The following is an 11,541-nucleotide window of genomic DNA, read 5'->3' as shown; positions in this document are numbered from 1 at the left end:
TGCCTGAGAATTTTTTCTACTTAGTCTATACTTATATATATAGTATATATACTGAATTAAACTTAGGAATGTAACCTAGTTTTGTACGATTATTTGGAGCTTAATAATTTTGAAGATCTGTAAAGCTTCTGACTAATTCACATAGTTATGAAATGCTTATAGAAATATTTTTCTTTCCAGTATTTCCCACCCATTTTGGTAAAATTTCAGCATGAGTCTACTTGTGATATGTTATTCTTGGCCCAGAGCAAATAAATAAGCTTCCAGATGAAACGTCTAAATGAAAGACAACATGGTGACTATTAAGGCATTTCACATAAAAATTACCGAATCCACCATTATGATTAAATATTACATAATCATTAGTATTATGTACATGTTCACTCTTTTCCAGCATTATGCGAAAGATATATTCTGAAAAAAATCTATCAGCTAAAGGTTTTCATCACAAATATCATGAGAAACATGAGACAAAAAAATACAGGTCTCTTTATTTTTCTATCTCTATAAAAATTGGCAATTTATAAGAAATGGTGAACAAGCCCCTTATTCTTGTGGGTTATTTCTTAGCGTGCTGGGTATCAGCTCTTTGTTGGCAACACTTTGTTAGTTTGAATTTCATGTTAGTTTATGTAGAATACCCTTGTTCTGACTTGGCTTTCTTTAGCCATTGAAATAAAATAAATGCAGCAGAAATTAAGTCAATCTGCTTGAGATTGCTTCAGGGTTAAGAGGAGCCAAAAATTACAATAGAGTATTGATTAATACACTATTAAGGCCGCTTTCAGACGAGATGACAATCCGCCGGTCGCTGCTCATGGCATGGCACCTTGAAATGCAGAGAATCGTTTCGTCTGAAAGCGGTCTCACGGTAGCATTGTCTGCATTTCACGCCGTAGATGGCACAGCACCATGCTGGATTGAAATGGGCACCGTGGAGACCATGGCGGCTGTCCATGACACTGTGCCGGGAATGGTGCGATTTGACTAGTTTGAAGGCACTCACAGATACCTATGGTTATCTGAAAGCACGGCGCAGTGCTGTGGACGGTGAAAAGTCATCCCGTCTGAAAGCGGCCAAATACACCAGATAATTCTTCCTAACATATAGGTTAAGATGTGTTTTATGGTGCATTGGGTTCAGCCAAGATGTCCCAAAAAGAGCAATTAACACTTTTCTATTCAGCATCTCAATTCACACAAAATGAGAGAATAGCTCCTGAATTAAAAAAACATGAGTGTCATTATCAACTTACTGATGAAGCAAAATGCACATACTGAATTTGCACATGAGAAAAAAGTTGTAAGTTTTTGCTTTAATTGATGCATGAACACTAGTATTATCAAAGAGAATTCCGTGTAAACTACACGCTGTATGAGGTAAATTTGATACCAGATTCTTAGATAACCAGCCACCACAGTCTACACAAATGTTAAATATTAACTTTGACCACTAAAAAAAGTTTTCCAGGACATGAAACTTCTTTCCTAATAACTCACATTAAAGTTTACATGTAGCAATCAAAGGAATCTATCTCTGTTACTTGAAATAAAGAGTACACTTTGATTTTACACATGGCAATAGCTTTATTTATAAAATGAACATAGTGAAAGCTGAGAATCAAGAAATTGGAATGATCATTAAATTATAATTAAGACTTCATTCCTGATCAAGTAAACTTGTCATTATAGCCTGGTAACTCAAGAATTAGTAGTCAGGTCAACTAGTGGACACCTCCATCTTGGAGTCATCTGGAAAGTGGAAAGGACAAAAAATCTAGTACGTTGTACAAGTATAAAATAAAGGTGTGGGTGTGCCTGTATATTAATTTCACTGACTTCATTGCCCAGTGACTAAACATTACACCATATATATCTTAATTTTTTCTACTCATTCATAGATATTACTTGTCAGACACACTCAGACTGAGCATATATAGAAATGAATAAGAACACAATATCATGAAATTTTGGCCTACCTTCATTAAACATAAACTCATCCTGGTATTCTTTCAGGAACTGAGTTGAACGGTGTTCATCCAGGAACAATGAGTACACCTTTTTTATTTCTTCTATGGTAACCTAAGGTAAAAACAAATACCTAATGGATTAACAAGCTTGACTCTAGTCATAGACTATCTACAACATTAATATTACTTCCACCATTCAAGCAGTTGAAGTCATTGAAAACCTAGTTTTGGCAAGTGAACACAACAACATTACCTCGGTCTTCTTTCTTTTTCGTGCAACTAATCCCGATGTGGTAATAAGCTGGATAGCATAACGGAGAGATGTCTCTAAAGCTATTCTAGTGAGTACAATCATGGCATCATCAGACATCTCTACATCTTCTTCTTCACATCTGAAAAAAATATTGCACAATTTTAATTATCACAGCCACAGTTATCATGTACCAACATCATATGTAAAAATAACAACTAGGAATGACTCATAATATATAAAGTTACCTTATTTTCAGAATTTCCTTAAGCTCTTTGTCCTTATATGGAGATGTGCTGATGATTATCATTCGATCCAGCAAGTCAATAGGAATTCCGTGAGGGGAACGATAGTTTGTGCCACGAATTCTCGTAATTCCTCTGTTTGTTGCCATTATGACAACTGGGGCCATTTCATCCTCAAGTGCGCGATTGAGATATGAGAAACACTCAATGTCTAACATATGAACCTAAATAAAGTTTGAAATTACATTAATATAAGCACCATGCAACATCACCTCCATGGCACTAAATATTCCTCAAAACATAGAATCTGACATGATCATGTGAAGTAAACACAGCAAAATGACAAAAAAAAATACCAGCTGAGATCTAAAAGTACACGCCAAAAATCCCCTAAGATTGAAATTATGAAATGAAATTTCAAATACTGTTTATTAGCAATTACCTCATCTATGAATAGGACACCAGGTACAATTTCTGCTTTTCCTTCCTCCCTCCACTCTGCTACTTTGGTATTAATTTGTTCCCGAACTTCTGGCTTTATTTCTCCAGTGTCACCTAAAATAACAGAGACATCGATTATTTATGAACCCATGTTTTTTACGAAACTTGGTATTAATCTATTGAAATTAGGCCTTACAGCCAGGGCATAATACCCTCAACTTATGAGTTCTACAAGAATGGATTCCAAGCCATGAGAAAAATTCATTTTATTGTACAGAAATCTTCACCCATCAAACTTAATAATTTCACTGCATTGGTGACTTTCCTGATTTTAGGCAATGTATAAAACTCTAAAAAAGTATGTACCATTTATTTAAAATTTCACATAAATATTCTTAACATTCTTGTGCAATATGGCAAATGAGGAAATTTTTTTTCTGAGATGGGAGTTGAACAATAATATTAACCTTAAACCAGGATTTATTAGGATATAAAAGTAGAAGGGTTAATCCATACCTAGCAGCTGTGATAGCAAATGAGAATCTGTCATCTAAAGTGTTAAATATTTACAACTCGTGATGGGTCAGATTTCCAATCCACAATCTCAAATCCACAAATAATCGAACGGGTTAATTCCATGGATTTGATATAATATTCCAATTAAATTTATGCTACATATCTACCCAATCTCATAGCCTAATACTATAATGCCTAACAGTTTGCCTTCACTGCTGGATTTAAGCCGTGCCCTTCAAATATGCTAATTAAGTACATGGGTGTTAATCAATAAAAAATATTCACCTACAAGCAAATAAATTAAATGTTGAAAAATCTTACTCATCACTTTAGACAATATATTATACACTCATAAAAAAATCACAGAATCCATTTATTCACGAGCAAGAACTGATAAAAAAAGTACACCCTTAAGGGCAGTCAAGATAGTCAGACTTTTTTTCTACTGTCCATAAAGAAATTTAAAGAATACATAATTATACTGAAACAAAACAATCTATAATATTAGATATCGACCAAATTCTCCATCTCTCTCTATTTCTGAATCAATTACACATTACAATTATAATTAGACTGTAACTCACCAGAAAACAGGGCCAAAAATCCATGAGTGCGACTATTTATAACATCCACTTCATGTAATGTAACAGTGTGGACAACTTCCTTTCTTTTCTGCAATTCGCCTTCCGGACATTGGACAAAACGCAATTGAGCACCCGTGGCATCATAGTCGCGGGCTCTGGTGAACGAGCGACCAAGTCGGCTAACCTTTCCTGTTGCTTTGTCAATGGTAACTACATCTCCTGCTTGAACCTATAGCATGAATATTAAGATTGGAATCAAACTGAGCTTTAAATAAAGTACATATACACTTAAAATAAACACTAACAGATCACTGTCTAAAGTTTACGGCTTCAATTGGTTGAATCATGATATAGGAAAATAAAATGTGCCTCACACGCTCCACACTGATTATTAGTTTCTGACCATTAGTTTCTTGACAGTTATGTCATTTTTAAGCTATGTACTTATGAGTACAATTCCATTCCTTAAATACTCGTAAATCAGGATGAACAGAGGCGGGTGTTGGAAGAAGAAAGTGGGGGGGGGGGATGTATAGGAACTACCAACAGAAGAGTTAAGCTGTTTCATAATGAAACATAAAACTTAGTAATTCCAAATAAAATTATTTATTGACTATCTAGGTTTCAAAGATACCCGTCATCCTTTGGTTATGACGTGCCATGTCGAAACCTAATACATCCATTAATAAATTTATGCAGAATTACAAAGTCATTTTCATTATGTTAAGTCAATTCCATTACAGTGAGTCCTCGTTCTACATCACCCCGTTTGACGTCATTTCGCGATAACGCCACGAAAATTTTGAGATCGTCATTCGTTTATCGCACCTTCGCTTCGCGATAACGCCAAGTCTTTTAAATTTCGCGCAAGGAAAAACGCGAAGCGGCAGGCGTTTCAGGTTGTTCGTTTTGCGGGCAGTCATACAGCCAGTCAAAACGAAGTGTAAAACGGTGTGTTTATTGTTAATTGCGATTACGGTTTCTGCAAATTTTCTGCAAAATGAATTCTTAGGTACAGTGGAACCTCATTAAAGCGAGTACGGGCTATAGCGACACCCCCGCTATTACGAGAGATAGCCGATGTACCGTCAAATGACCCTATAATAAGCGTGTTAAAAAATTCGTTTTTACGAGACCCTTTCGGTGTTGGCTCTCGCCATAGCGAGGGTTTCACCGCCGGAAGACTTTCATGAAGACTCCTTAACCTCTGTAATTGCTAGCGATCTGTTAGAAATGAAGTTAATGGAGTGCTCAGTCTCAAATTTATGTGGTAAACTGTCGTTCGATAAATATAATGATGACAAAACAATGCTTTGCATGATTTTTATTCAGTGCGGCGCTTATAAATTGTTTGAATAGGTGGTCGTTATTAGAGTAAGGAAATTTAGTGATGCAAAAAAACATCGCCTTTCTTCTGGATTTATGCTTACGTTTATCGGATAGATGTTTATCTGTCGCCGCACCACTCCTGTTCCTGTATATCTGTTCGCAACAGGTATATTGGCTATTATTCGCTCCACCTCCGGTAAAGCGACAATTCGCTATAGCGAGTGTTTATTAGTGCACCGTGGGGTGTCGTTATATCGAGGTTTCACTGTAGGTGGCAAGGTTTCACTTGACATAATGGTTTTCAGGAACCTAAAAAGTGATTTCAAGGAATTTTTCCGTGCAGAACTCTGAGTTTTTGTCGTCACTTTTTTCGCCGTGTTAACAATAATTTTGGTTCCTTTAATTGCGACGATGTTTCAGCGATGATGATGCCCAGGCGACGCTCGCCCTGGCGACCACCATAGCGAATTCCCATCGTAAAAAATGCCTCAGACATGATACGCTAAATTTTTTCGCGTATAGAAGCCGATATTCACTTTTAACATTGTTTCTTATGGGATATTATGTTTCGATTAACGTCATTTCGTTTACTGTCACATTTTTCAGGAACGGTGACATTAAACGAGGACTCACTGTATATCATGTCCGAGACTATGAATTATGTTGATCATTCTTGCTATGAGAAGTGGTTAGGGGAGAGGGATTTAAAAAAGAAGGATAACTTACAGACAAAGACAACTCTGACATCAATATAAGGAGCATATTATAAGATTCAAATGCCTTCCAAATCCATAAATGGTGAATGAATGTCAATTAAAACATCAAACTTACAAGCCAAACAATTTTGACATCAATATCTTGCATTGATATTGCAATCGTCTAGTGGTAACAAAAAGTAAAATATTTTTTTAAAACAATGAATTAATTAGAGGTGAATGCATATCAAATAAAATATCATTGTACTAGTGAAAGATATTTTATTTGATGACAATTCACCTATAATTAATTGGTAATTGAAACATTCTCTTTTTGTGACAAGCAGTCGCTTACAGGATTTGACACAAGTAATTTGCTCCTTATACCGATGTCGTAGCTGCCCTTGTACATTCTATTTTTGACTCTTTATAATAAGCACGTGGTACTGATGCCACAGTTATCTTTGTTCGTAAGTTTACCTTCCTCCTCTCCAAACCACTTCTCAAAACAAGAATTAATCAATAGGGTAGTTTCCTTCATCAAAGAAAACGAAAGGCATTGATTGCGATTCGTTACCCACCATTAGTGTATTCATAATACACAAATTATTTGGTTTTTGAAATACCGGTATAGACGAATGGCAAGGGTCAATTTTTATCCTCATTTGAAAAAGGCCAGATTGGCGCCCATGCGATTCCACTCCACGTGACGTCACAGGGACCTAGTTTCTACACGAGAGGATAGGAGTTATACATCGTCTGAGGTTACCAATGCATGCATGAGGCACAGAGCTCAGGGAAACATGTCTTAATAATCACCTACTAAAACTGGCTAAGGTCGGAAAGTTTTCTTCGTTTGATAAGGTATTAATAAACCTTTTTTAAGCCAAGCGCTACCATTCAGCAAGGTACTCAGCTACCCGCTGGCAGCCTGCGACGTATCAGCGCTAAGCCTCGCCTCAAGGTCACCTCACCGGGCGGGAGGGGGAACCAGAAATACGACGTACGGAGATATTTCCCGGCATTCATACTTGAGCGTCGCGTTTTCGCGCGCTTGAAAATTTTCACTTTTCATTTAATCGCGAAAAATAGATATTGTCATTTAAAAATCTAAAAAGGTGAAATACGTACTCCAGGAGTAATAATCTTTCGATTAAGGCAATAAAAAAATAATAGGAAACCACCCTATTCAATTGTCAGTTTTTACACTCCACCCACCCTTCCTCCTACCCCAGACTTTGTTTACTCTACTTTACGAGTATTTAAGGAATGAAATTATTAGTGTGGAATATACGAAGTGAATATTATTTTCCAATCTACCAGATCAGATGCGCAGTTGCATATTTTCAGTTCTTAAGACATGGTGGAAATTGTATCATCCTTAGATCTAAAAAAATAGGTTTGAACCTACTATACATGCCAACTGAAATATAATTTTAACAAATGAATGATCCAATGTTAAAATTAACAAAAAATTCATTTCAATGTCTCACGAATGTGAATCCAGGTAAAAACTAAATTATTGAACACTTTTCTCATTTTTACTTTCAAATCAACATGTAAGCAGCCCAAACTTCTCCACAACGAATTTGGCATCTTAAAAATATATCATACCTTTTCCTTCATCAGTGATTCAATCATCTTGTTGCCAAGGTCATATACAGTTTCCATCTCCGTGGTTTTCAAAGTTAGTTTTCCCACTTTAGCACCAACTCCTGTAGCTGGTCTGTCAACTTGGACCTCTACCACTTCTCCTTCAATAATTTCAGTTTCCTCCCTTGGGTGAAATTAATGACAATGTACATTCAAGAATTTCTGAATCATTATTATATATACTTGAAGATCTAGATTGCATAAATGCGTAATTTTTCCAGGACAACAGTGTTTCATTATTGGAACGACTACGTTATTGAATCTTGTTAGATCATGCAAACAATGCATTTTTTGGTTAAAAAAACCTACACTTAATCATACAATTTAATTGAACTCCTCAACTAATTAGAGGCAGTTGAGCTTTCTAAACATCCTGTAAATTTCAATAGGGATGATATCTATCACCTGAGCTGTGTGAGGAAAGACACCTTTTCCTTTACATATGTGAGTGTGCCAATCACAGCTTAACATAATTTCTGTTTTCTTTTTATATTCCATTTATATTCACTGGTTTTTATTATTTTTAATCCATCCAGATAAAAATGTATAATATTCAGTTTCCTCATGACATTCCCAGAAGGACTAATGAAATGTTTAGCATTTAAAGTTCTTTCTACACAGCAGTAAACCAAAAAATGGATTACAGCCGTGCATCTTGTTGCAGCAAAAATCTAAAAACAAAAACCTATAGCTAATTTACCTAACAAAATTAAGTGGCATAAAATTAACTGGCTCCATAAGTTAAACAATTAAAATACTGCATCGATAACTAGATTATTTTTAAGTAATGATGAACAAAAACATTTTCTCTTTGCATGCATTGTTTCAAAATACTTTTGTTTCTATCTTCAATGAATAATATAAATGAACACTGCCATGGCAACCAATAAACAATTCTATTGAATCTTTTTTTGGTTGTCGCGTAATGTTACCGCTTATTTACTGGTTGCCATGGGTGCATTTATTTGAACTTAAAGCCCTGATTATGGAAATAAATGCTTGGAATAGTTTGTAAGTTGTAAAGCATTAATGTTTTTATCAACCATACCTAAAATAACCTTAATCATCTGCACAAAATAAGAGGCCTAAGAACAACTAACATTAAAATACCAAAAAATTTCATTCAAATCAACAATAGACAAATAATATTTTTAACAATATCCATTGAAGTGAAAACATTTATCTTCATCACCCCGGAAACAAATCATTTAAGGCCTTATTGCATCAGAAATAACGTGTAACAACGACTATCACACACAACCATGCCCTGGGTAGGGACAACTTACCCAGGCGAGACTCAAACTTATGACCTTCGGTTTGGCAGGGGAGGCCTTTACGCTGCCACCACTGAGGCCGGCAGAAAACATGCAGATGAGTCCACAATGTTTAAATCAAGCATGCATGATCATACTCAAACATAGGCAGAAATATTGTACACGATAAGCCTGTATAAAAGCAACTGAAACGCCTTTAAAGCAGTTTCTTACATGCCAAAATTTAATGGTAGACAGCACAGCAGAACTTACTTGATTCGCACACCAATTGATTTCCGTATTGCTTGAGTGAGAGCCTCAGTTTTGCCCATTTCCAGGCTGTAAATTTCAGAACCAGCCATGCTGGTGAATGGAGTGTCCTGACCGAGAGCTTGAGCTATTCCCATTGCAATAGCAGTTTTACCTATTAAAAATATTTTAGTGAGTTATCACATATCAATACCAAATAATGAAATTAATACTTTGAGAAATTTCTCACAAAATTAAAAGATAGCATTGATAGATTAATCATACAACACAAGTATTTTACCAGTTCCTGGTTGTCCAGCCAGCAGAATAGACCTGCCAGCAATTTTTCCCTCCTTGATCATCTCAAGCACCACTCCAGCAGCTCGGCGAGCTGTGAGCTGGCCCACCATTCCTTGTGAAACCTATTCAGAAGAAAAACATTGAAGTTAGGCCTCAGGGATCTTGAAAGAAAGGCTTCACCCACACTACTTACACAAAGTGAAAACTCACATTTCTGGGCTCAAGGCAGTCATCTAAGCCAAGTCCTCGGATGTGTGAATGGGCACCGATTCGTTCTATTCGAGTGATGTCTCGAACTTCCTGAACCTTGGCTACAGCACTGGCCTTAATTTGCAAATAAAAAGATAAATATTTAAGTAATTAGTTACGCATTTTTAACTCTACCAAAAATCATCAATCTACAATGATTTCCTCTGTAAAGATGTGACAAATTAGGCAGCCTGAAAATAAGTACATCGAAATATATATTATGTTTCTTCCAGATCATTACCAGATAAGGAAAAGCATACTTACTCCATGGAAGGATTAGATAATATTATTTATAGGCAACTTTACATTCTTATCAGAATTGGAACATTTTAATGGTCTAATGCTGAAAGAAACTCTCATCTAATGTATACATTAGTTAGGCTCCCATTCTGGGGATGCTATATGTTGTCAATACATCGAAGAGAGTTTATTTAAGTACTTAAGCAGACGTTTTCTGGCCACCTGTATACGCCACGGCACGCAATGACGGTGCTTTTAATTTAGGTGCAAACTACTTGGGTCACAAAGTAATGTCTGTAAATACTGTTAATGCATTAAGTTTTATGTAATTTATCACTTAAAGGTTATCCGACGAAAAAGCTTTTACTTTAATTTTTGCACGTTTGTAATTTTATCGTCCATAACATCTAGCACCAATCCGTCTTGTCATCTAATGGTATATCAATCGAATAATGCGCAATTAATAATTCTAGAAGGTTCGAAATTGAAAAGAATAAGTAAAGGCAATTGAGCTGGTCTTTAAAAAAATCTTCTGATAGAATATTTAGACTGTTGAACCTCACTATGAGTTCCAAAAGAGGACGATTGCCCACAAACTAACTTAAAAGGCGAGGAAAGTTAACTTCACAATAAATTTAAGAACTGCTTAAGGTTTTACTTCACTGATTTGGCAGAAAAAGGACGGAAAAGTAAACACCAATTGATTAACAAACAATAATACAGCCACGGGAAGCTCAACTTACAATATAACAAAATAATTAGCGACTTAAAAGGTAGCCGATCAAGCCGGCCTTGTGGAAAACGGCTAGATGGCTTCCTCAGGTTAGTACGCAAATATTAGAGAAGCTATGGATATATAAAACAACTAAGAAAAAATTGAGCCATAAAATTATTACATGATTTTTGTAATACCAAACGTAAAACGACATGAAAATTAAAAATTATTGCTTACCGCCATCCTCGCTGAGACCACGCTTGTTGTCGCCTTGTTCAACTTGTTTATTTTCACGTGAAGCGTTTTTCGACTGTTTCACATGAATGAAGAAAACCCGAGAAACCCGACATGAACGGCGAGGCGGGATCAAGCGGGGCGGTTGCAGTGAAAAGTTCTGGACTTGAATGGAGTTAGTTTGGAATAAAAGCCAACATTTCATGTAAAAATTGATGATATGATGACGGAGAAAAAGTTCATGTAAGGATTTGGTGGAGGATCGACATCATGCCATGAAGTAGCACTAATGTGTGGAGGACATTACCGTGAGTTCCAGCTGTTTCATGGTTTTCATGGCATTAAAAGATTTATTCATCAATTTAGTGTTATCAATTTAATTCATTTCCTGCATTTCGAAAATGAACTTGAATTTTCAAAGGTATTTTTAGAGCGTATTCGCCCGCATAATTCGTATTGTAAATGTTATGTAGGTAGTACACTGGAAAATAGCATATGATTGCAACCTAGTCATATTTTGGTGGAGTGGTGTGATTTTGTGGAAACATCATCGGTTTACCACTGCCGATGTTGAGCATATTTTGTGGAAAGATCTCTAATTCATTGAATTTTGCACCT

The 11,541-nt window shown here is 35.9% G+C and overlaps 1 protein-coding gene across 1 annotated transcript; it reads right to left on the bottom strand.

Moving 5' to 3' along the window:
- Window positions 1-1,562: 1,562 nt before the first annotated feature.
- Window positions 1,563-11,030, bottom strand: LOC124154280 (ruvB-like 2). The gene is made up of 11 exons (XM_046527902.1): window positions 10,927-11,030; window positions 9,696-9,809; window positions 9,487-9,607; window positions 9,210-9,360; window positions 7,645-7,807; window positions 4,007-4,235; window positions 2,908-3,020; window positions 2,469-2,689; window positions 2,224-2,362; window positions 1,980-2,082; window positions 1,563-1,752 (listed from the first exon to the last, which is right to left on the bottom strand). The coding sequence occupies exons 1-11, from the start codon at window positions 10,930-10,932 to the stop codon at window positions 1,721-1,723; spliced, it is 1,392 nt and encodes a 463-aa protein (XP_046383858.1). The 5' UTR covers window positions 10,933-11,030; the 3' UTR covers window positions 1,563-1,720.
- Between the last annotated feature and the right edge of the window lie 511 nt (window positions 11,031-11,541).

The sequence above is a fragment of the Ischnura elegans genome, chromosome 2, assembly GCF_921293095.1.
Source record: "Ischnura elegans chromosome 2, ioIscEleg1.1, whole genome shotgun sequence".
Lineage (NCBI taxonomy): Eukaryota > Metazoa > Arthropoda > Insecta > Odonata > Coenagrionidae > Ischnura > Ischnura elegans.
The sequence above is the reverse complement of the archived record's forward strand: the minus strand, read 5'-3'. Positions and strand labels throughout refer to the sequence as shown.